The 23,971-nt window shown below is 36.5% G+C and overlaps 2 protein-coding genes across 6 annotated transcripts in view; one reads left to right on the top strand and one right to left on the bottom strand.

Moving 5' to 3' along the window:
* Nucleotides 1–151: 151 nt before the first annotated feature.
* Nucleotides 152–18,745, top strand: BORA (BORA aurora kinase A activator). Of its 4 annotated transcripts, none has more exons than XM_083811042.1 (13): nucleotides 152–289; nucleotides 994–1,164; nucleotides 2,346–2,452; nucleotides 5,619–5,664; nucleotides 7,250–7,331; nucleotides 8,497–8,562; nucleotides 9,318–9,374; nucleotides 10,734–10,951; nucleotides 12,193–12,346; nucleotides 13,348–13,946; nucleotides 14,348–14,479; nucleotides 15,937–16,111; nucleotides 17,314–18,745. In XM_083811042.1, exons 2-13 carry the CDS (start codon nucleotides 1,009–1,011, stop codon nucleotides 17,397–17,399), a joined length of 1,878 nt encoding a protein of 625 aa, XP_083667168.1. In that variant the 5' UTR covers nucleotides 152–289; nucleotides 994–1,008; the 3' UTR covers nucleotides 17,400–18,745. The 4 variants fall into 4 exon arrangements, with proteins under 4 accessions (XP_083667168.1, XP_083667167.1, XP_083667170.1 ...); XM_083811041.1 differs by having other exon boundaries at nucleotides 196–329; XM_083811043.1 differs by lacking the exon at nucleotides 152–289 and adding an exon at nucleotides 390–572.
* A 2,000-nt stretch (nucleotides 18,746–20,745) lies between these two features.
* DIS3 (DIS3 homolog, exosome endoribonuclease and 3'-5' exoribonuclease) overlaps nucleotides 20,746–23,971 on the bottom strand; it is a 29,822-nt gene continuing 26,596 nt past the window's right edge. For both annotated transcript variants that reach the window (XM_083810314.1, XM_083810315.1), the window contains one exon: nucleotides 20,746–21,159. In XM_083810314.1, the coding sequence (XP_083666440.1) occupies nucleotides 21,070–21,159 (90 nt within the window). In that variant the 3' untranslated portion in view covers nucleotides 20,746–21,069. The remainder of the gene's footprint in view (nucleotides 21,160–23,971) is intronic.

The following is a 23,971-nucleotide window of genomic DNA, read 5'->3' as shown; positions in this document are numbered from 1 at the left end:
CCGCGTTCGAATTCGTGCCGCGGCCCCCGCCAGCTATTGGCCCGTTCGAGAAAGGAGGGAGAGCCGCGATTGGCTCGGCGGCGGGGGCGGCGCGCTCTGATTGGGCAGAGCCGCGAAGGGGGCGGGGGTAGTTAAAGAGCCGCCCGGCGCCGCGGCCGTGGGGCCGCTTTGAGCTGGGGCGAGCAGCAGCGGGCGCCCGGCAACCGCCCGCCAACGGCCGCAACGGCCGCGCTGAGGGGCGGTGGGGGGTACCCGGGGGGGCGCTGACGCCCCGGAGTGCCCGCGGGGGGTATGTGAGAGGGGACGCGTTCGCCTTCAGCGCTGCCTTGGTGCTTTTTTTTATTTACTTATTTTTTAATTGCTTTTTCCTTGCACTTTTTTAGGCTTTCGGGAGCGGTGGTTTGGGTTGGTCTCGCACTGTCCTCACAGGGAATGCTGAGCGGGAGTGGGTCTGAAGTGGTATCGGGGTGTTTGTGCCTGCTGGGGAAGAGGAGGCTCAGGGGAGACCTTATTGCTCTCTACAGCTACCTGAAAGGAAGGTGTGGGGAGCTGGGGTCGGCCTCTTCTCGCAGGTAATTAGTGATAGGACTAGAGGGAATGGCTTCAAGTTGTGCCAGGGGAGGTTTAGGTTGGAAATGAGACATTTCTTCTCAGAAAGAGCAGTCAGGCATTGGAATGGGTTGCCCAGGGAGGTGATGGCATCACTGTCCCTGGGGGGTGTTCAAGGAAAGGTTGGACTTGGTGCTTAGGGACATGGTTTAGTGGGTGACATTGGTGGTAGGGAGATGGTTGGACCAGATGATCTTGGAGGTCTCTTCCAACCTTTATGATTCTATAAAAAAAGTCAGTACTACCAAGCCTAATCTACCTGTCTTTAGTATTTCCTTGGCTCCTAACATTAAACCACCCCTCCTTAAAATTTTTGAGACAGCCCTAAAAAAAAAAATCAGAATTCTGATTTCTTCACACCCCCCCACCCCCTCTCTTTTCTAGGCACAGCTCACTGGTATGGGTGATACAAAAGAAGCTAAAATGCAGATCACGCCTGAAACTCCAGGACGAGCCGCGGTCCTGAATCCTTTTGAAAGTCCAAGCGATTATTATACTCTTCAGGAGCAGATTGTCTCCAGTCCTTCAGTCTTTAAGTCAACAAAATCTTCATCTGTAAGACCTAGTCTTTAGATAGACATATAGATGTTAAAAATAGCACTAATGTTCAGTAATGCTTGAGCACTGTATTACTTTATTTATAAAAGTGTATTTTAGTGTACTTTAGTGTAGTACTAAGCCAAGAAATTTGGTGTCATTTCAGTGGTTCTTCTGATGACTTCAGCACGCTTCTTAAAGTACTAGCATTGTTGCTCAGTCTTTCTACCTTATTGATAATAATGATTATTTTAAACTTTAAATATTTGGTGTGCCAATAGATTAGCGTATACCTGGTAAATACAAGAAAATTGAAAGAATAAAGAACAGTTTTTAAAAATAAGTATGGCAGTGGTGCTCTTGTCCCACATTAAACGGAACAAAACCGATTCCTACTTAAGTGCTAAGCAGTCGGTATGCAAGCAAAGCTTATTTTTACTTTTATTATGAGCTGTTTGCATGTATATCATGCATTGCACATGTATATGGAACACATTTTCCAGTTGTAAATTACATTCTGATTTTCAGTAGGAATTATCTCAATGAGGTTTGCAGAGGGCTATGCTGGTGAAGCTAAAAAGATAGATTTGGTAGATCATTTGCTGAGTGTTTTGTACTTAAGTGTTAAATTAAATAAAGGAGGGAGGTTGCTTTATTCTTGAACTGGATTTTGTTGTGAACTATGCACAGCATTCCCCCAAAGTGTGACTTTGTGGTCTGCATATGGCGTTACAACTCCTAAGGCTCCATGGAAAAGTGAAATAAAAGGAAGGTTGCTATATTATTTGGATATCTTGGATTAGATAAACCCATTAGGTAATGTGTTTTCAGGGAACCACGTTTTTCATTGTGGCAATCCAGAAGCAGTTTTATCCCATGTTCTAGATCTTTAGTAGATTTGTCCTCAGAAATTGAGGGGAAAAAATGACAACTTGATTTGTAAATGTTACCAATAGGCTTCCACTTCATATTATCTCACAAATCGTTTTCATACCACTACCAAAACGAAAAAATCTGATTGAGGTGAGGTTTTGTTGGTTTTTTTTTTGAAGCAGGTCATTTAAGTAGAAACTTTTTTGATTGGCTTTGACAAATTATCTGCAAGTTATGATTGTGTTGTTCCATAGATATTTGTCCTGTGGTTTTATGTTTATCATTTTTTACTAGCAAGCATTAAGTTTCCATTTCTTTTTTTTTAGACACCAGGAAAATTCAGATGGTCTATCGATCAGCTTGCTCTAATAAATCCTGTGGAAATTGACTCGGAAGATGTTCGACGCCAAGCAATGTATTTGAGTCATGCTAGGTAACTCACCATCTGTTTTTAGGCAGTTAACTTAGCTTGAATAGCAGAACACTGTTCGTTTGCTTTATTGATATTTCTCACAGCATTAAAGAACTTTTATTCAAATCTTTAAGCATAAATTTTTGTGTCCCTGAAGCGGACATATTTAGATGAGGCTCCTCTGTGTTACTCTTCTGTGAAATTGAGAACTGCAGTGCCTCTCTGATTGCAGTTTGGAAGACAGCTAGGTACAGCAGTCAACAAAAGCAAGAAAGATAACTTGCCAATAACTACTATCTAGCTACTGTTCCTGCTTCTTGTCACAACACAATTTATCTTCTCAGAGTGTTCAGTATTGACACCTAGGAAGCATAGACTTCTTTGGTCTTTGGGACACGTGCAGAAGGATAAAGCTGGGAAAGCCCGTACTGGCAACCCAGTACTGTTTTTGAAAGGTACAGATTATAACTAATGTGAAGGAGGGAAGACTAAAAATCCTTGTCTTTAAGGAGAAAACTGCTAGTTACTTGAAGTTATATGGGATCTTGGTCACAACATTTTCCTTTCTCCGGATGTTTTCATCGGGGAGGGGGAGTATGAGCAAGTAAAACAGGCTTGGTAGTCAAAGCTCAGGTTGAAGGATGGTATTTAACACTACTAGTGCAGTGATGGGTCACAGGTAGTCAAGGGAAGTCCAAAAGGGTTGATCCCTGTAAATAGTCCCATGTGTTTCTCAGATGTGAACTTGCACAAAGAATTGCACCTTATGGCATGAAGCACCATAGTGATGGAATAGTAAAAGTCGTCTTTCCAGTTTATTCCTGTAGGACTTTCAAGTCCTGTAAGTGAAATGGAGGAACAGATAGAGGGCTGTTTAGGGCGAGAGTCCTCTGGATGTTGTGAATTAGACTTTTTCTTATAGTCTGACTGTACTTCCATTGCTCTTTTTGGACAGGAAAGAGGCATAAGAAGGAATAGGATGTTCTGTTTATAGTAGAGATATAGAAAGAATATAACTGTCCTTGGCTATATCTGTGGGTCATGTATATGGGTGAATGCATGTGGGGGAGAGAGAGAGAGAGGTATATATATATAAAACTTTGTGTGACAACTCGTTTTAATTTATCTTGCATAAATATTGCTTTACAGAAACTTAAGAAGTGTCATAAATGCAGCTCTTGACATTAAAAGTTTCTAATTAAAAAAAAGACTTTCTGAAGCCCGTATGTAATCATTAAAACCACAGAATGTTATGGGTTGGAAAGGACCTTAAATCTCACCTGGTTCCAACCCCTGCCATGGGCAGGGACACCTCCCACCAGACCAGGTTGCTCAAAGCCCCATCCAGCCTGGCCTTGAACACTTCCAGGGACGGGGCATCCAAAACAATGTTACACAAACTATATGCTCTTTTAATAAAGCTTGTTAACAAGTCATTTTCTCAAGCAGTTGCAAAGAACCAGAAGTGTAAGGAATTTGGTTTGTATTTCAAACTGTTAATTCTCCAGTACGTAACAAAAACATTGGGTAGCACCAATGTGAAAACCTATGAGCACTCTGCGTAGTCTGAGTGTGTATCATAAGTAGACTTAGGTTTGTGCATTATTACTTTTTTCATAAACTGGACATCGTCTATGTGCTGTATGTTTATTCCATTATCTATAAATCAATTAGGAGAACCTTTTCCTGGCAAACTGTTCAGGAAAAATAGAAGGCATGTCAGTAACTTTCATAGCTGTGTTTTTTTAATATGGCATAGTCTTGTACAGGAACTTTCCTCTTTGTTTTTACTTTCTATTGGTAGAATCTATACTATCTTGCATGCTGTGTGTCACGCTGGAAGTACTCTATTGCTTGAAGTTGTGTGCAAGACTGCCTTTTATTCCTGTTAAATACACATGCCATTTTCACTTTATTTTCATGGAGTTAGGCACTAAAGAAAATCCATCCTATCTCCACACTAGCCAGCGCTTTTAGTGGGAGCTGCTTTTCCCCCATTTTCACGTTTTTTTCCTTTGGAATCTGGCTTGTAGAGATGCTTATTACTCATGATCCACTATGCATAACTAAACAATGATTGTGTTTTTACTCTTTTGGTACTGTACCAGGATTTTGTGCAAGTGTCTTCACAGAACAGTCATTTATTAGTGTCTTCAGCTACATCTCCTTAGATGATGCTAAAGATAGCATATCAAAGTATTACAGAGCTCTTTAAAGTCTGATTCCCACCAAAGAAAGAGAGCAATGAGGGAAACATTATGTATAGTACACCTATATGTGTTTTTTTAGCAAATAATGTCTGTTACCTGACTGCTTTTTAATATTATGTACCCAGGGATACCAACTATGCATGAAAGTATTGTGATTAATCTAAGATGATGAACGGTCATTGTAATCTTTTTTGAACCTTATAAAATAGAAAGTAGTAATTGAGACTTGAATGTGATTGTTAGAGGAAATATAAATGGAGGATCTCACTTATCATTTGAGGGCAGTTGAAGTAATTGCAATTTTTAAAGACTATTTTTTAATTAGACTTCTTGATTTATTTTTAGTTGTTGTTTTTTGTTAAAGGTGTGTTAAGGGAATGTATTAATTGGTTCAAATTGGAACATAATGTTTTATTCCTGAGCTGAAGAAACTATGTAAGACTAGCTATTTGAAAGGGAGAACCCTGCGAAAGTAGGCTGTGTCAGAAATTTGAGTGTGCAAATGTTGTATAAATAGCTTCTGTTGCCCTCTTTTTTGTTAGTCTTTTATTCTACTTGATTTTATAGTAAGCTTCTTTAAACTATTACCATGAGATTATGTTGAACTTACAAAGTTCAACATAACTAAATGGTTTATGTTGGAAAATCAACTATAATTGAGCTTTTGTTCAGATAAAAAAAAAAAAGCTTACTGATACAAAGAGTAAATAGAAGGTCAGCAAATCTGTACCTGTACATTTTACAAGTTTTTGAAATGAATTAAGTTGAGATATGCTTGTCCATTTCTAAACTTGTAGTATGTATGAGTTTATTGATTGTAACAGTAAAAACATCTTAAGACTTAAAGTTTAGTATGATTTCATTTATCATATTTCTCTTAAAAATATGTTTTAAAAAAAAAAGACTACGTGGTTGGGCTTAATATTTTTTTTCCAGTTGTGATGGTTTTGGTAACTTAATTGTTTTTTGTTCCTTAGAATTGATAAGGAGACAGAAGACAGAAGGCAAAAAGCCATTGAGGAGGTAATCAAACTTTCTATGCTTTAAAATGATAATTTGTTTTAACTATGTACCTTCCCTCTTCCAAAAAAACCCACACATCTTTATTATAGAATTTCAAAATCCAGAAGTGTATGAGATTTTATTGAGTGGTAAGAAAATAATTTTTGCATCCTCATCCCTTGCAGATATAGAATCCACATGCCTTTTGCTTCCCATCTTCTTTCACACACTTGTGAGACAAAATAGATTTTTATCTTTCAAGAGGTTTGGCTAAGAGGAATGTAGCTGTAAGGTAGTGCTTATAGTTTTACCTTGAGGCTAAAGTAGTTTGTTGCTTTTTTTTTTCCTTCAGTAACTGTTAGGTAGTTTACTGTTTCTTTTATTGCTTTTTTATAAAAAGTATAGCAGAAGCTTTGTGACTTTTATTTTCTTTCTTCCAAAGTCTACTTAGTTGGAAGTCTGACCTTTTTACAGTGTAGCTTATAATTCTTTATTTTTTTTTTTTTTTTTACTATCTGGTTGTCTAGTAGAGAAGGGAAAGTTAAGTGTTTCAAATTTTCACTACAAAAATCTTCAATGTTTTTTTCAATTTCAACTAAGAAATACATATAGAGACTGCTCTGATAGACATATCTTCCATACTGTTATTGACCTTCTCATGGTTGTGTAATGCTGTTACCAGTTTGTCCCTATAAGCAGAAAATGTTTTATGATTCTATAAAGGTGCTATGTAGTTGGCCTGTGGCAAAGATGCTCTGTTGCTTTAAATCTGCATATCCTTTTATTTCTTCCTTGTGAGGCCTAAGAACAGCATGAAATGATATCTCAGATGGGTAAAAATCACACCTGTAGTAGTTGCATGTTTCAAGTTGAGTTTTCTTGCTTCAGTCCCAGTCTTGCTTTTATTGTGAGAACAGAATTTGCCACGTTTCTTGAGGCTATGTAATAGTGTTCATGTCCTTAACATCAGAGTATTTTTAGAGTATAACTGACAGCAGGTATAGTTTCTGATTCAAAAAAAAAAAGACTAAGTGCCAGTACTCATACATGTTTCACAGCTAGCCAGTTTAGACAAATGAACTAATATTACCAAAAAGCCTTGGTCATACACTTTTCTTATTGTTACTGCAGAGTTTCTTTTCTACTTTTGCAAAATATTTTAATTGTCAAAGTACAATGACTTAACAAAATGAAAATTTGAAACTAAGTATGTTAAACTACTCTGCAAGTATGGTAGTATGCACTAAGTATTGTAGAGATGACTCAATTTTTTAAATGAGTAGTTAATATTAAATTAAGTGTCTACAGTTTTCATTGTGCAGACTTGAAAGATCTGAGCTGGTATGTGACATTCAGAACATGGGTTCTTTTCAAATCCAACTGTTCTTCATTAATATCTTGGGGCCTGAAATAACAAAATATATAGGTATAATAAAACTATCTTTTACGTTTGGGGAAGGAAGAGTTAAAATTCTTAAAATACAGGTCTGTTAATAGTAAAAGGTATGCCTTAATTTTGTTCTTGGTCAGAGTATTAATCTAAATATAAGTTGGGAGTTCACAATTCTTCAAAAGGCTAAGACGTTTTTATTCTATGTTACTCTAGTTTTTCACAAAAAGACTCATAGTTCCTTCTCCTTGGACTGAACATGAAGGCAAGCAAGTTTCTCAGTTTAGTTCAACTAAATGTAAGTAGCTTTTGTATGTCTGCCTAGAATTGTCTAGCATTTGAAAAAAAATATCCTTTGCTTTTTTCAACCCCAAATTTCAAGAACCACTGATAAAAGATGGCACAACTGATGGATTTCTAATAGTTCTCTGCAAGTGCTTTCTTTTAAAAAAAAAAAAAAAAAATTGCTAACCCAGAATCTTAAGTATTTTTTTCTATTTTTTTTCTTTTGGATCCTGTTCTTAAATCTTTTTCCTGTCATAACATTTCTTCAACCAGCTTAATTCATGCACATAACTTTGCTAAGCCAGTACTGATAATAGCCAAGTCTTCTGTTTCATTCGTCATCTTTCTCATATTCTGATTGCTTTCTTGTCAGTATAAATGTATGAGAACAGAGTTCTGTATTTTTCTAGCCTTATTTGGTATGTAAATGTCCTGTCCTCGGTGTCCTGCTATCTCATTATCACTGTATGTTGTGGGTTTTCTAAACTTATTTAATGTATGCCATTATTAGGTTTTATTATTAACATTGTTATAAGATTTTATACATAGTCAACAGAACACACAGTAAATGGCTTAAAAGCTGGACAAATATTGTCAGTGAAGTACTGTGTGATCGGAAATTCTTAAATAAGTGTTTGGGGTCTTTGTTAGAGGATAAACTATTAAAATATTTCCTCAAGGAGATGCAAGGCATGGATAGTGGGTATTGAATTGTCAATTTTAAAATAATCAATTCTTGAGCAAAGAACATAGGCCACAATCCTAGATCTGGGAAAGTAAGTGGTGAAACAAAGTGGTGTAATGCTGTAAAAAAAGGATAGAGTGGTAGATTCTTTGTCTTCTAGTCTGGACTGCATGATTTTCTGCAAATGTGTTTTACTTGAACACAGCCTATTTGCCTAGCCATAATCCAGCTTTGTTTCTAATCTCTAATGCAGAGGAGGCTGCAGTGGGCAAAGATTTGGGCAAAGTTGATGCTATTTCACACAGCTTTTTTGAATAGAAATGTTGTAATTCTTAATCGGCTATAATTGTAACTTTAGTATTCATTTCTAATCTCTCCAAAACTCTCCAAAAAACAGCTATATACAATTTCTGTATCAAATATTCTTACTGCTGTTAAGTTTCAAAACTATATGCAACACATACTTAAAGTTAAATTCTTATCTATTTCTCAGCCATAGATCTAAATAGCATTTCTCCAATTGGAAGACAGCTACCTTTGCAGCCTGGGAAAAGCAATGGTGAGTAAAAAGCAATGTCTGTGAAATTACAGGTTTTCTTTGAAGCACTGTAACCCATTTTTTAAAGGCTACTTAACTTTAAAGGGGAATGCTTTTTTTGGTTAATATTCCTGAAGAAATAACTGTTCTTGAAGTGTGTGCTACTGCTCATCTTAATATCTGTTTCTTATAGTAATTTCGTTCTATTATATTGGTTCATAGTCTTCAAAAAGTTTAAAAAAAAAAAATATTTTGTGGAGTGTACTTTTTCCAAGTCCATATGTACTCTATTCTCTGAATTTACAGATAGTAAATAAAAGCTTCAGGTTTATCGGTAAATTACAGTTTCAAGAAACCTTTAATGTATTGGATCATTTTGGGTTACAAAATCTTGGTTATTCTCTCTGCCAAATAAATAGTTTAAAAGATGTCTTAAGATGTCTGTTTCATTTTAAATATTTTTTTCTTCCAAGACATTTTGATCTTTCTCCCATTTCCTTTTCAATCCTTCTTTTCATCAGAGGCCTATTTCCTCAGTTAGGAATGCCTCTCCAGAGGCCTCAGTACTATAGCCCTCTATTTTATCTCTAGGCCTGATGAGTATGCTATGTATAGTGTTGCCAAATCAGAATCCTAGTCTTAATTAACACTTCTCCTTATTGCAACTGTCACCTTTAAATAGCTCAATTGCAATGCAATTTAAAAGTTAATTTTTGGTTCTGCAGTTATACTAAAAGGTCACTGTAAGCTAATTTTGTTGATTTTATTCATTACAGCTGCTTGTCAGACAGTACTGTCTTTACCAGTGGATTTTAATTTAGAGAAAATACTAGGTATGCTTTGTAATATCTAAATTTAATTATGGATGTCTAAATAGAAAACTTGTTTTTGTCTTGTTTTTGCTGTTTTTGTCTTATGAAATAATGAAAACCTAATGTATGAATGAGAGTTCTTAGTAAGTGGTCTTAAAAAATAGCCAGTTATTGTATATTGCATGGGACAAACAACTTAAAATTGATATGATTAGAGTGTAGACATAAGGATAAGAGACGGAGGATGATTGGAACTATATTAAAACACCAAATGCAAAAATGTTAATAAGCAGAAGACTTTTTTCCTCTTTCAAATACAGCAGTTAACTTTGACAGCGATTTGTAATTAGATCAGCTCTACAATAAGGCCTACAGCCCAATCTTTCCTTGAGTAAAACTATTCTGTAATTCTGTGCCTTTAATTTAAGTGAGGCTGTGGTGGTGACTAGCAGTTAAATGGTGGCAAAAATGCCATGGTTGCTGAGAAGGAAGGGAGAATAGTAAAAAAAAAAAAAAAAAAAAAAAAAAAAAAAAAAAAAAACCACACAAAAAAAAACCAACCTAATTACTGTCTGCTGTATCAAGCAATGACTGCTTGGCTCTTCAGGCAAAAGGACTGGAAAGGCCAGTTCTCACAGTTTATGGATGTGAATTATCAGCTTAGAGGTTTTTGGCTGCTTCCTCCTATCCCAATATTGAAGTTCACAACCCTGATTGTGCCAGTTAAATTATTTGTGAGATTGTGGTATAAACTTATTTAACTTGGTTATCAAAACTAAAACAGAACCATATGTAGTGCTTTAGTATTTGATCTTAACAAATGCTTCCATCAATGAGTAGTGCATGGATTCATGTGAACTTTCATCTCTTACAAGAAATAACCAATTAGAGCAAGATATTTGAATGAGTTTTTGTTAATATTGGTATGTGCTTCCACTGTAAACTACTAAACTGCTTTAACTTCAAGTTGAATCTCGTTTACCTTTGGATACATCACCATGACCATCAGAGCATATAAGACTTGAAAAAGGGTCTTGTCTTGCTTATAGAGTATAATAACCCCTTTTACCAATTTAAAATGTTAAGAGTAATACAATTTTGGAAAAAGGCTAGTAAGTAGATGCTAGCATCTCTCTCTGTTAAATAAATTGCAGACAAAAGTGTTAGAGGTTGATAGGCAGAAGCGGAACCTTAGTAGATGGAGTGTAATGATTGTTGTAATGATAACAAATGATCCCTTGGGATAGGTCCCTAAATTAGTTCAATTCCTTGCTGTAATGGTAAATTGGTTTAAATGCTTAAATTTTGTTATATATGCCTCTATAGTGGAAGGTTTTTCTTGCATTCTTATTGGAAACAACTTCCTCCCCACATTTCTAGGTGAATATTTTAGAACTGATGAATTTGCAGATCAGTCTCAGGAAAATCTGAGCTCTTCATCACTCAGAAGAAAGCTGTTTTTAGAAGAAAATGGAAGTGTATCTGAGTGTTTGTCCCCTCCTCTGCATAATCCATGCAGTAGTCAGCCACTTGGAGTGCTTTGTTCAATAGATATATCTCCAGTCCGGTGCAGAAGCCCCCTGGAAACATCTAGCTCAGTAAGTAGCCTGTTGGGGGATGGATGGCATGTGACTTAGCTGGCACAAATTCTTTACAGCAGGCTTTACCAATTCTGTTTTCTAACAGACTTAAGATGAACAGCTGTGTTTTTTAGAAAGCTACAACTGCTTTATGGGAGAGCAGGTATTAGACCAAGGGTGTTTTTTTAAATTCCATTTTCAGAGCAAATTTATATGAACAGAAATCTTGAAAGAACATATAACTAATTTTTAATCATACATTCTCTATAGAAGGTATTGTGTTTTAATTTCCTTTTGCTATGAAAAAGAAGTAGGAATTGATATATCAAGGACTTTCCTGTAAATATGTTGGAAACTGGTTATTTGTAAAATGTGTGCATATGAAAAAATGTTTAAATCGATGAAGTGCTATCTAAAATATTAGCTGATATAAGCCGATGATACAATTATATCCCTTATAGTTCATAAGCTCATTCGTGGTGGGAGAAATAACTTGTCATATAAACAGATCTTTGAATGCAATGCTAGATAAGCTTTTTTCTTCTCCATTGACCAGCAAATTTCAGATGAATAGACAAATACTAGAAAATGGAACGTAATGTCTGTTTCTTAAATTTAAATGAGGGTGAATCTTATGCCCAGATAACCAGCTACGCTGTTTTAGGTGGTATGGCGGTATGGCTCCATCGGTTTGGAGGCTGATGTGCATGGAAAAAAAAAAAACAATAATTCCAGCAAGAGTGTAGCTTAAAAAAAGTCCACACCATAGTAAAGCATTCCTATAACACAGTTATACTGCTAAAAATATTTTGTTGTGTTTTTTGCACCAAACTCTTAAGCAAGATCTATTGTATGTTTTTTTGAGGAAAATTACTTTGTCTGCTTGTGAGTTAAGTAATTCAGATATTGACTCCATTAAAATATAAATAGTAAGCAGCTTTCATCTGTCATGGTGTTAGAAACAGAGGTGAAATACTTGACTATACAGCTTTGTTTAGGCTTCTCATAGTTCTTAAATGTAATGGGTGGTACATTCTCAGTTGGTATTAAGTGACAGAGTCCATTGCTCTCTTCTGTGCAGAGGCATAAAGTCGCAAGTGAAAAGTTGCAACAAAGCTAAACTAATGAAAGATTGTCTTCATACAAGACTAGATTTCCTCAGTACTGCCATATTAAGCTTGTAAATAAGAAAATTTCTTATGTGTGCATATTAATCGAAGTTTCCATTATGAAAATGTGTTATTTTTTTGTTATTGAAGGGTCAGTTTTCATCCAGTCCTATTCAGGGAGGAACAAGGGCGTACAGTCTGGGAAGCATAACCAGCCCCACATTTCCAGAGGGGTCTCCTGCACATGCTGGTTCTCCTGCTTTTTCACCAATTGCTTTTCATATAAGACATACACCGCTGTCAGGTATGGTTTCACTGTATATGTATTACTCTTTCTTGATTTACAAATTTTGATTATAAAAGCAGCTGTGTTCTTACTGGAACTTGTTTTCAGAGACAAGGCAGTGGGCTTGGCATGCCAGCAGTCTCCTTGTTTGGCACAGTCATTGGCTGTGAAGTATCTGAACATTGTGGAACAGGGAAGTGTATGTGCTTGCAAAAATCAATTAAGGAAAATGGTGTAGAAAAAGGAATGGAGACCTAATGAACAAAATGTGAAGGATTAATCTCGTGTGTGGAGGGGGTTTAAAGTCATATGCCTGAACAAAGACAGGTCACAGTTTTGATTTGGTCAGACCTGAAGCATTTTAATTGGATAAAGAATATTTATCTTGAGCTTTCAAATCATGTTATGGTCAAGATGACTTAAAATGAACTTGACTAGAGAAGAAATGACAACCATTTGTGTCCTTGCTATTAGTCTAGATGATGTCAGTATTTTCATGTTTCATCCATTGCCTCGAAAGACTTAAGCCATGTTTATGCATGATTTTGCTCTGAGCCATACAGTGTTTCAGTACAGTTACATTAACGGATTGCATTGGTGTTTCCCATGTTTGATTTTATTTATTGACAATTTGATTGCTACTCAAAATTTTTTACATGCCTATGGAATGTACACATTTATATCTATTCTGAAAACAGGCACAGAACCAGCCTGCACACGCTTTCCTGGGAACACTGGAACATTGCTGTTTGAAAATGCAAGGCCTCCTCAGCCTTAGACATAGTTTGCCTTGCAAAATATGTAGTTGGAAAAAATTTGGTGGTAAAATTTGGATTAAAAGGTTGCCTTGACCATGTCAGGTTCTTTTAGTAGGCACTGGGGCAAGGAGGCAGTTCTCTGTGAAATCCTGTGTCGTTGGCTATAATTATTCCGAGTACTGCAAAGCTTTGAGGATGATAACTTTTAAGTCCATCTGATATCTAATGGAATATTTTTTTGTGTTTTTTTCCTGTGAACAGACCAAAGAAAACTTACATTTTGTTCTCCAGATATTCCTTCTGCATCCAATAGAATGACACCCCCGAGTACAAGAAGTCCTTACATAGATGGTTGTTCTCCAATTAAAAATTGTTCTCCTATGAGTCTTGGAGGATGTAGAGGAACTGCCCAGTATCAGACTTCTGTCATTAGAATACCATTTGCAGTTGAAAATCATGATGAGGATGAGGACAAAGAAAATGCTGCTCCCGCAGAAGTTCGGTTCCCAGAAATGGATAATGGGATAAACTTGTGTCAGCAAGATGGCGATGCTTTCGCACATGGTACACGTCTCGTTGTAACAGCTGTGTCTATTGCACCAGATCACTCGGAAGCTTGTAATCAAAGGCTGTCGTCATTTCAGGATACAGAAGGCTCAAAGGAGAATAATACTGTAGATATGGCTGATGCAGCAGAAGTGTCAGAGGAGAACACTTGGATGAAAGAAACAATTGGCAACAGCAATGCACCCATGACCAGCTTTATGACAGGGATCACTTTCAGTATTGAGAACTCCCGCATGTGCATGTCACCTCTCGCGGAAAGCAGTGCAAATCCTTGTGACAACAGCAGCATTCAGGTAAAAAATAAAAACCTTTTTGCTTTTCTATAAAATTGAACTAAATGAAGTGATGTTTAGCATATATGCCATGCTGGATGCATTTGCCTATTTTTCCCTCACTGGATGCAGCATGCAGGTTGTACTGGGGCTTTTACCATGCACCCACCCCAACTTCCGTTCTCCAGTGGAGCTTACGTAGCACTTAGTGATTTTTTTTAATGTTACTACATACAGTAATACATTTAACTTGATCCAAATGAATTCTGGCTAACCATTTTACAACTTGCTTTTGTTAGTAACTGATAGTTTGTTGCATTTGATTAACACAACTTAATCCAAGTCATATCAAGTATAAAAATCTGAGGGATTTATTGGTGGTAAGTTGCAGTACAATTTAAAGTTCTTCCTCTTGATTTCAGGTGGACAGTGGTTATAATACACAGACATGTGGAAGCAGCATTATGGATACTGTGGGGGCTGAAAACAGTTGCAGAGAAAATGATGTGAATACTAACATATTTCAGAATAAATCTCAGCTTCCTAAAACAAAGGTAGGAGTTAAATTACCATAAAAAATGAGTTTTCCATCTAATTCATCCGTTTGTTATTTTGTTCAGTTTCGAGGGGTCTGAGAGAAAAGACTGTCAGGCAATTAAGTGCAAAACAGCATATTAATATAGCATCATTTCAAGTATGTTGAAAACAAGGATGAAATATAGGACAAACGTTATAAGCTGTCAATTAAATTAATGTATTCTATGATAAAGGAAAAGGTAGTTTAACAAGAAACTGAGGTATATGCACAAAGGATAGGTTGTGAGGCTGATCATGTCTTCTGAGGCATTATAGTCTGTCCTTTATTTTTTTGTTCTTTTTTCTTTTATTGCTTAGTTTTTAAAAACTTGTGTGCCTGTGGAGAAGCACATTTTTGGGGGAAAATTGTCCACCACTTCATTTTATAAATTTGCTTCCAGTTTTCTTGACTGTATCTGTCAGGCCGACTTGGTGGGGGACTCATGGAGGGATGAGTCTTCTGATTATGAGCCCTGTAATGACCTACCTTAAAAAAGCCTACAGAAGACATCCAGCAAGGCTCCCAGGCTCTTAATCTTGTGATTGATGGGATGGAATTTTTCCAGTGCAAGGGAAGCAGGGCTATAGTTTCTTTGCAGGAGAAAGCAAAGATATCTCCTCAGACTTAGTAATTATGATTTTATAAACTTAGTCATTTATTGTTGTCGTCTTAGCATGGTTTATAGTCTTTGAAGACAGTAGTGACCAGTAACTACAAAAAGACCTGAGCGCATTTAGCCGTGATTTCACTTCCGGATTTGACATGCTAATAGCTGCTTCTCTTCCATGGTAGAGAGCGGATTGATGCTGTCTCACAGACCAACGACAAAAAATTTGGGCTCAGTTCAGATTAGGATAACTGCCCTTACAGGAAGAATTGATTAATCTTTTTTTCTCTAACTAATAATACCCATCAACTCTGAGGTCCTGTCAGAGTTATCTTAGTGGATATGGATTATATGTGTGACGGTATCCTTCAGAATCAGTTGGCTTCTATCAAATGTGTTCTAGAGAGTCAGCAATGTCACGCAGCTGGCTTTTCCCAGTGCCAGTCTTGCACTGACTTGGTCCTGATTAAGCCCAACTTTATATTTTGGATTAAAATTTTTGTCGCTGGCATTATGTACTTAATTCAGCTCTTACAACAGAGAACCCCCAGAGAATGGAAAGCAAAAAGCATGGCTATTGCTGGCTGAAAGAATTGAGCCTGGCTCATTCAGAGCATGTGTGCTCTAAGAGATTCTTGTTGACAGCCTGTCTCAGCGACTGTCAAGAGAAAACATTTTCATTGCTCTTTCATTTCAGAAGAGGAAAGATGGGAGGCTAAGGTACTAACTGTAACTTGGCATTTTCAGATAGTAAGTTTGGCTCTTGTTTCTTTGGGGGGATTTTTTGTGAAAGTGGTCTTAAAATAAACTTTTCCTTATAAACCTAGGAGTGTTTTTTAAGTCATAAGGACAGTCAGTTGCTGAGAGCAAAATCTCCAGAGAAGCAATCCTGTTTCCATAAAGCGAAAACACATAACACGGTATTTGGTCAAAATGCAAGTTGCAACATTTCTACCTGGAAACATAAAAATGAAAAACAAATTCAGGGATTTCTCAAAAGTGGTATGTAATTTCCTGATGGGGAACTTCAACTGTGGTGTCTAATAAATGTTGATATGTATGATTTCAATGTATAGGGAAATGGGAAAGGGGGGTAGGGTCAGCCTAAATCAAGTGATGAAACTCAGCTGACTTTCATTAGGAATATCTGTATGTTTCATAGTAGATCACAGACTGTTAAAAATGAATGCGTTGATTTTAATACCAGGCTAGTCCTTCACAAGTTTTGTTTTGCATGAAAACACCATTCTAGTTGTAGAAATAACTTTTCCACAGTTAAATTTTTTAATTCTCTTATTACTAAGATGAGCTTTATGTCAAAAGAAGCCTTTCATCAACTCTTTGAGCAGTTTTTGTCTTGGTTTCACAGAAATCAAGGAAAAGGATAGGTGATAAATTTCTTTATAGGAAAATAGAATTTCTCCCTTCTAAACAAGCAGCTCTTACTCTGAAAAGTGTGCATCCATCAGTTTACCATTACCATGTACTTAACTAAGATGTCCTGTTGGTTACCTCAAAGCTAAATGATAGTGCTGTTACTTTAGTAAATGCATTACTGCTGATCTTGGAGATGATCACCAGACTTCACTAATGTCTAGTAAGAACACCTGTCCAAATCCATGCTCCAGTATCCTTTCCAAGGAAGTAGGTGCAATGATATTCACTGGTCTTAGTATGTCAGTAAGGGAACAGTGCAGCCTTTGTTATTAGGGAAGTAAATAATAACATTTCTACTTCCCCTTTACGTTTCAGTCCTAATCCTATTATGTCTGCTACAAGAATTACCAACAAATTTAGATATCTAGGAATACAGTTCTTGCATGCCAGTTTTTGCAAAAAGCATTCATTTAAGAAAACTCAAAATACTTTTGCGAAAATCCTCAATGAACAAAAGTAGCAGAATGAGGAGGGTCTGGAAGCCCAGAACTCCCTTTACCTAATCAAATGAGATTTGGTTAAATTTGATTAGATTTGTTTAAAAGGTTCATTTGGAGTTAATGTGCTTGTGTGTGTGTGTTTAGAAACAAAAGTATTGCATTTTTGTATCTCTACTAAGTAAGAGGGAAGGGAAGAGATAAGGGGAAAAATTGGAATTTGGGGCTCTGTGTTTGTAGAGCTCTGAAGCTTTATATTTTTTGTGGATTACTCAAAACATCCATTTTAGTAGTTGCTCCAGTTGAAGTAGTCTTTCTCTCTTTTTATAGCAACGATATCCAGTCCCAGGATGCTGGATGGAAATTCTGCTTCCTATTCTGTTCAACAGTCCACAGAAAGGCCGACATCACAGTGACAGATGCATAGCCATCGGCATACTAAGCTTGAAACAGTTGGTCCAGCCTGAATTTGAGGGAAACTGACAACATTTTTAAAAATTTCGGAAGTGGAAGTATGAATAGCATTGCACAGCATTAAAAAGCAATGTGTTAGAACTGGGACTTCTGTGCAGGCATTGTATGAATGGAACTGTTCTTGAAAAAATGTCATTGGTAACTTACCACTGGAGGCTTTCTGAAAAATATCCTTGAAGAAAAAGGGAAACTTATTTGCTATCAATAAAATGTGGTTTTAGTCTTCACATTTCAAAAAATAAAAATTAAATAAAAATCACTTAAGGTTTCTCACCAGCAAACATGATGTATGTTATTCTTCAGTAACAATTTTATCAGTATTTCTGTAATGTTTATCTGATGATAATTGAACCTAATGTCCTGAGAGATCTATTTGATAAACTTGAAATCGTGCCTTGCTAAAAGGTGGAAATACACTGAATTGATAAATCTTAGAGGATTAGTTTTTTTAAAAAGTGAATTAATTTACATTTCTGGCGAATTAGTATATTTAATTGGGCATTCAAAATGTTCTCAGCCTTAGTTGATAAGATTTGTAGCTCAAAGGCAAAACAGCTTATTGTCAAACTTAAGCGTATTTATTACTTTGTGTCTTTTGTTTCTCATTATTTTCTTTAACAATCAGTTGAATGGGTTACCTTTAGGTTACCTTTAGATTTCTGGAATGTGCAAAGGAACAAATAACAGTGTACAGCAGTGTAGAGAGGGGGAAGATGAGAAGCAGGGTACTCCAAATTATGATCCATTTCTGAACTGCTCTGTATGATAGGTATGATTAAGACTTGGTTTTACTTTTTAAATGAAAAATGTTGATTCTTTATAGTGATCTGTTCTGTGATCAGAGGCTTTTAAAGTAGTAGGTTTAAAAAAAAGGAAATGCAATCACTAAAATGTTTGATTGCGCCCTCTGTAAGTATTTCCTCAAAGATAAGGGAAAGGTAACACCAAAAATGGTGGGTATGTGTGTGAAGTAATTAAGGACACCTCCCCGAATTGCATTTTCTATCCTGTTTTAAGTCTTCAGTTAGATTGGAATTATTTATTTTATGAGAACTTGCATATTTTTATGTTTGTATAATTGTGTTGTAGAAACCTACTGTACCAAATTATCATGGAACTCATTTGATCATTCTGTTTCTCTAGTTGTACTTAATGCATTGGTTGGCACATGTTGCACAAAATGGTCATTGTTTACATTAAATTAATTTCAGTAGTTTTTAACAAGAGTCTTATAACATGGATAATTGTAAATGGAGGAGTGAAGCAGAATAAAGACCTCTCTTTTATACCTTAGGTTGTTTAGTGTTTTGCTGCAGTTTGCAGTATCTGTCACTTTAGTGGTGCCTGTGAGTATTGTTTGGGTGGGGAGCGCTGGGGAACTGTGCGAAGAGGTGAAGAGAGGCGGTTGACAGGCTGCTATGCTTTTATAGCAGCTTGCTATACATAAAAGTCTGGGACCAGTTATAGATCCAGTACTGTGTCTATTTCTTGAAACTAGACTTCATTTGTAAAGTTTCCAAGCAAGCCTTTTAGACCAGTGGTAATGGGATTCAAACATCTCAACCAATGCAATGTTTTATTTCTATTGCAATCAATTAATCATGCTAATTGGATCCTTTTGAAGTCTATAAAATCTGATCAAATCCTTTGTGATGAGTGTTCACAGAGCTGAGTAACTATTGTCAAATGACAGCTATATTTGACCCACTGATTAAGAAAACCAGTGAGGAATGAGTGACACTAGCAGTTCATGGGCTGTGATTCTTCAGATCTTAGAGAAAATTTGTAGAAATCTGTAGTACGGGGGATTGCAGTTTCTGGACTCTGGGAGGTGGGAAGTGGCATTGGCAGAACAAGTCTGTGTGCTGAGGCTAGAATGAAAGCTACTGCACTCCCAGGCACTTTGGAGGATAGCTCAACTGCAATGAACTCACAGAATTCAATAGCTACCACCTTGAAAGCTTGGTATCCCTAGTTGCTGTGGTCAGAGTTTACCACTGAGTCTGGGAGCGTGCTTAAAATTACTTTTGTTCACCCCCGACAGCACATATAACAGCTACATAGCCAAGTGATCTAATGTGACTTACTTAAAAAAAAAAAAATGCATGGGTAAGATTAGACCTTGTATCCTAACTTGCCCATACTGTAGCAATGCAAACCAGACTGATCACTGTGACAATCTTCACTTTTGGATGTTGGTATAAAATTTAAAATAGTACTAAAAATTACATTTAAAACAGTTTATCTGAGGGTAGGCAATGATCTTACGTTGCTTTAAGGTATAGGACAAAAGCTAACAGAGCTGTATGGTGGTACGGTTTTATCTTTTCCACCTACACATTGTGCATGTGTATGCACAAAATCACCCATGCCTCCAACACCCCAATCTGGTGGGAAGGAACTCTTCCAGAGAGTAAACTAAGTCCATGGCATTTATTTTCCAAGAGATGTGTTTAGTTTTCTTTTAAAAAGTAGAGCCTGAAAATTCTGGTGATGTGGCTGAACCTTTTTTTTTTGTTAATTGGGCACCTGCAGATGTGGGCTTGCTTTTTAACGAATGTAACTCAGGTTGTTCATTGCTACTTAAGCCATTTTTTACTTTATCAGGATAAGGCAGTTTCAGAAATCCTTCCATGCTATTAGTTGTTAGCTTTTGTGAACATTAGGTTTTATTTCTTAGCTGTCTTGAGCTGGAGAACTTCCTCTAGGCTTGCTTTCTTTGCCCTTGTTGGGTAAATTTGCCCTGTATTACTGTTCTTTTTAGGCATGATAGAGGTTTACTTTGCCAGCTTGCAGAATTCACTAAGACTGAATTCCTGATTTCAATTTGTAATTTCAATTTGTAGCATGGCTGTTGAGGTTCTCTCTTGAATGGGGTACACTTTCATGCTCTTCCTCAGATGAATCAGGGTTGAAGTAGTATATTCTAACTAGCAGAAAAACTGAAAACAAATGAACGTGTGGCTACAGAAGTGAGATTACTAGTAAAGAGGGGTGGCTTTTTCTACTGTGCTTTTTCTTTTTTTAACCACTGGATATTAACCCTTTAAGGATGCTACCACCATAAGTCCACTGGACTGCAGCATTACTTGTTTAGGGAAGGCTGAATTCCAAGAACAGATAGAAAATAGTATTTTTCTTGCTCTTAAAACGATCATTTTCTAACAACTTTACAGCAAAAAATTGTTCTACACTGCTGAACAAATTGGTTCTTAAACATTTCTTTCACTAGTAGTAGAAACTTTTAAGAAAAGGGAGGTACAGAAATTATATATACACTGTGCCCTGTTCAGTAACATCTACATTATTTTATTTTTTTTTAAGATGACAAGGGTCCAAAAGGCCATTCAGAAAAACATAGTATGACTATTTCATCAATTTCATCACTTTGGAGATGAATTTATTTTCCTCCATGAGACAAGTAGGGCTACAATTTTGGTTTTAAAACTATTGTCCTTTTGCATATATATATATTCATTAAAAACAGTTTAAAAAGCAGTTTTACAAATTATTAAAAAGTGTACTTTAAAAGTAAACACTGTTTCCATCATTTTGCCCATAGGGAAAATGAAATACAAATAATTCACATATGGTTTTAACCATTCTACTTAGCTATTCTTGTAGCTTCTTTTTCTTTTTTTCTGGTTCACTGTTGCTGCTCATCACTGTAGAGAACTGTGCAGACACATCATTTCCTGGTATCTACAGTAAAAAAGAAAAAAAAGTCAAAACAATTTTAGCTTATATTATGCTTATAATACTTGAATTTATCTCCTACACGTACTCTATCAACATGGGAAAATACTACAGTAATCATCTAAAAAGGACTCTACCCTCATGATGTAACTATCACAGCTAGAACACTAAACTGGAGTTGGAAAAATAAGGGAGATAAGCAGCATCCCTCCCCCCTGAAGTGCCAGCCATTCTTTTGCACGAGATTATGGTGCAATACATACCTTAGCAAATAGTTAAAAGCTAGTGGGTGTGAGTGAGGGAGAGGTGAAAAGGTCTTAAAAGCAAAATGAAAATTGTTAGGTTACAACAATCCCCACTCTAGTGTTTTCCTGAAGTGCCATTACTGTCAAACAGGCCCTGCCAGGCTCAGTACGTGGCTCAGGACACTGCACAGCAAAAAGAGCTTTAGCTTTGGTAGAAACTATGAGAACTTCAAAATAAGTAGAAAACAGACCATCCAGAACAAAGAGGAAATAGAGAAAAGCCTGTACCTTTACAGAGGTAGGCTGAATTCTCCTCTAGGAAAGAGGTGGTTAAGAAGTATGCTACGCTTTCTTTGGGAACAGGGGAAGTTGCAGCATTCAAGCAGAAGAGTGAAGCAGCTTTAGAATGAAATACCCTTCATTTAGGTAGGGTTCATAAAAGAACTGGACCAGCAGCATCCACATGAATGTTCTGCTACACTCAAGCCAACCTGTGATGCCAAATGAATGAAGAGGTAATGGGTACTTCAGGAGTTTGATGCAAGGAACCTAATCACTAGGACTTCAATGCCAAGTTACGTGAGTGTGACAACAACATACATCAGTAAAAGAGGGATACTGAAGACAAGTTATGTTCTAATAAGATTAAATTAATTGTACTAGAACAACAGTTATCCATGCTGGGATTTAAAAAAAATACCACTATTATTAACACTATCACTTAAGGCTAGGGTTTTGGTCAGCTAGCTAGGATGGGAATAATGATGACAAGCTACAGAGCTCAGTAAGTACCCTCAGTAAGTAAATGTCACAAGAAGGCACTAAGACACACTCTAGCTTTCTAGATGCTGTAGCACTGCATTTCCTAGAGCAAACAGTTACAGACTCCATGAAAAACAACTCTTGCCTGAGGACCTGCTTAAGAGATTACCCACAGAATCATCCTTGTAATATTCATTTTAGCGTACTTACTCAAATATACCATCATGGTAGAAGCAAAAAAAAAAAAAAACACCTTAAAATATATTACAGCAGCAATATCAAGGGATTTAATGAAATCTTCATTAAAGGTGTTGCAAAAATGGTAGAATGCTTTCAGAGTGAGATGGAACTTAAAAAAAACTGACTGGGAGTCATATACAATTTATTAATAGAATTAAGAAGACAGTTTAAAAAAAGTGAGTAGAGAGATTTGTATTACAAGTCAAGAAAGATCCTTTAAATGAAAATCCTATTCAAATGAAGAAATAAGTACAAAACTGAGTGTAAAAGAAGTTAAGGCCTAGATCAAAAAAAACCTGTCAAGTCCTGTCATTTTCTGTCCATTCCAAAAGCAAGTAGAAAAAATGTCAGCTAACAACAGTTCATGTGTATAAGCTCATTGCTTCAAGTTGGTCTGAATACCAGAAGGAATGCACAGTGATGCAAAGTGTTCTCATCTAACACCATAAAGAACAGAAAATGTGATCCTGTATGTGTCTGTGTCGTGCTTACGTTCTGAATCATGCTTGCAATTCTGTTCCTCCCAGCTCGAAACTCGTAACAGAACTACAGCAACATAAGAGTGACAAGGAAGATTAAAAAAAAAAAAAGATAGTTTCCAGAAAACCAAGAGCTAACAGAGTAGGTAAAGTATATGGAATTAAGTGGCATGGGAATGGTAAATGGAATTAATAAATGAGTACTGTACTTCCTATATTATGAAAAAGTATGTTATCAAATAACAGTATTAGGCATCAGGCTTGAAAAAAAGAGGGTTTTTTTTCCATATATAGTGACTTGCGGAACACTCTTAACAAGACACTATGACAGCCAGAAATGTAAGTTAGGGCAGTGGGTGGGTGTCATTAAACAAATTCACAGAACAAGACTCCATCATTATCACCACAACATTTCTCAGTGAGATCGTATGCAAGTTCCAAGTTGCTGAAAGCTTTGAATGGATACAAAGGGAATGTATATATGTGTCTTATTCCTATATTCTTTCCATACTATGAAGAGTTACTAACAACAGATGTTTAGGAAGATAAATTATTTTGGATTAACCAGTATGGTCATTCCTGTATCAAGGGATAAGCTAAACTTAACAGTATTGACTTCATTATAGACCAAGTACCTTTCCAGAAATAGTACAGGAAGCAGAAGGGAAGGGACAAGGAAAAAAAAGAAGAAAAAACACCAAAACAAAAACAATTTACACGAGTTTACTCTGTTTTCAAAGAACAAGGTATGACCCTCGGACTGGAGTCAGTGCCAACAGCAGCATTCTTGAGCTGAGCCCAACAACAGCAGCTCTCACAAACACCACCTGGTGAGCCAAGCAGTGGGCAGGCAGCCCAACTAGTAGTTGTGGTCCAGAATGCAGAGTATTTTTTTTACTGCTACAAATGTTGTCTACTCCTGCTTTTTGAAATCATGAGGACTGCTTGTCACCAGACTTCAAAATATTTGCATGCATTTGGAAACAGATGATTTCTCAGAAAAAAAAACTAACATGTTTGTATAAACAAGGACCTGTTGTTTATTTTCACTTTTCTTTTTCCTTCATGATTACATACACTCGTTATGTATAC

The sequence above is a fragment of the Anser anser genome (assembly GCF_964211835.1).
Source record: "Anser anser genome assembly, chromosome: 1".
NCBI lineage: Eukaryota > Metazoa > Chordata > Aves > Anseriformes > Anatidae > Anser > Anser anser.
Note: the sequence above shows the minus strand (reverse complement) of the source record. Positions and strands in the feature narration are given on the sequence as shown.

What these genes read in the sequence shown, in the direction of transcription:
- BORA (XM_083811042.1), top strand. Translation starts at nt 1,009, where the DNA reads ATGGGTGATACAAAAGAAGCTAAAATGCAGATCACGCCTGAAACTCCA. An exon ending in AGTCAACAAAATCTTCATCT is followed by an intron (nt 1,165 to 2,345) that starts GTAAGACCTAGT and finishes CTTTTTTTTTAG; the next exon opens with ACACCAGGAAAATTCAGATG. An exon ending in TCAGTTTAGTTCAACTAAAT is followed by an intron (nt 7,332 to 8,496) that starts GTAAGTAGCTTT and finishes TCTATTTCTCAG; the next exon opens with CCATAGATCTAAATAGCATT.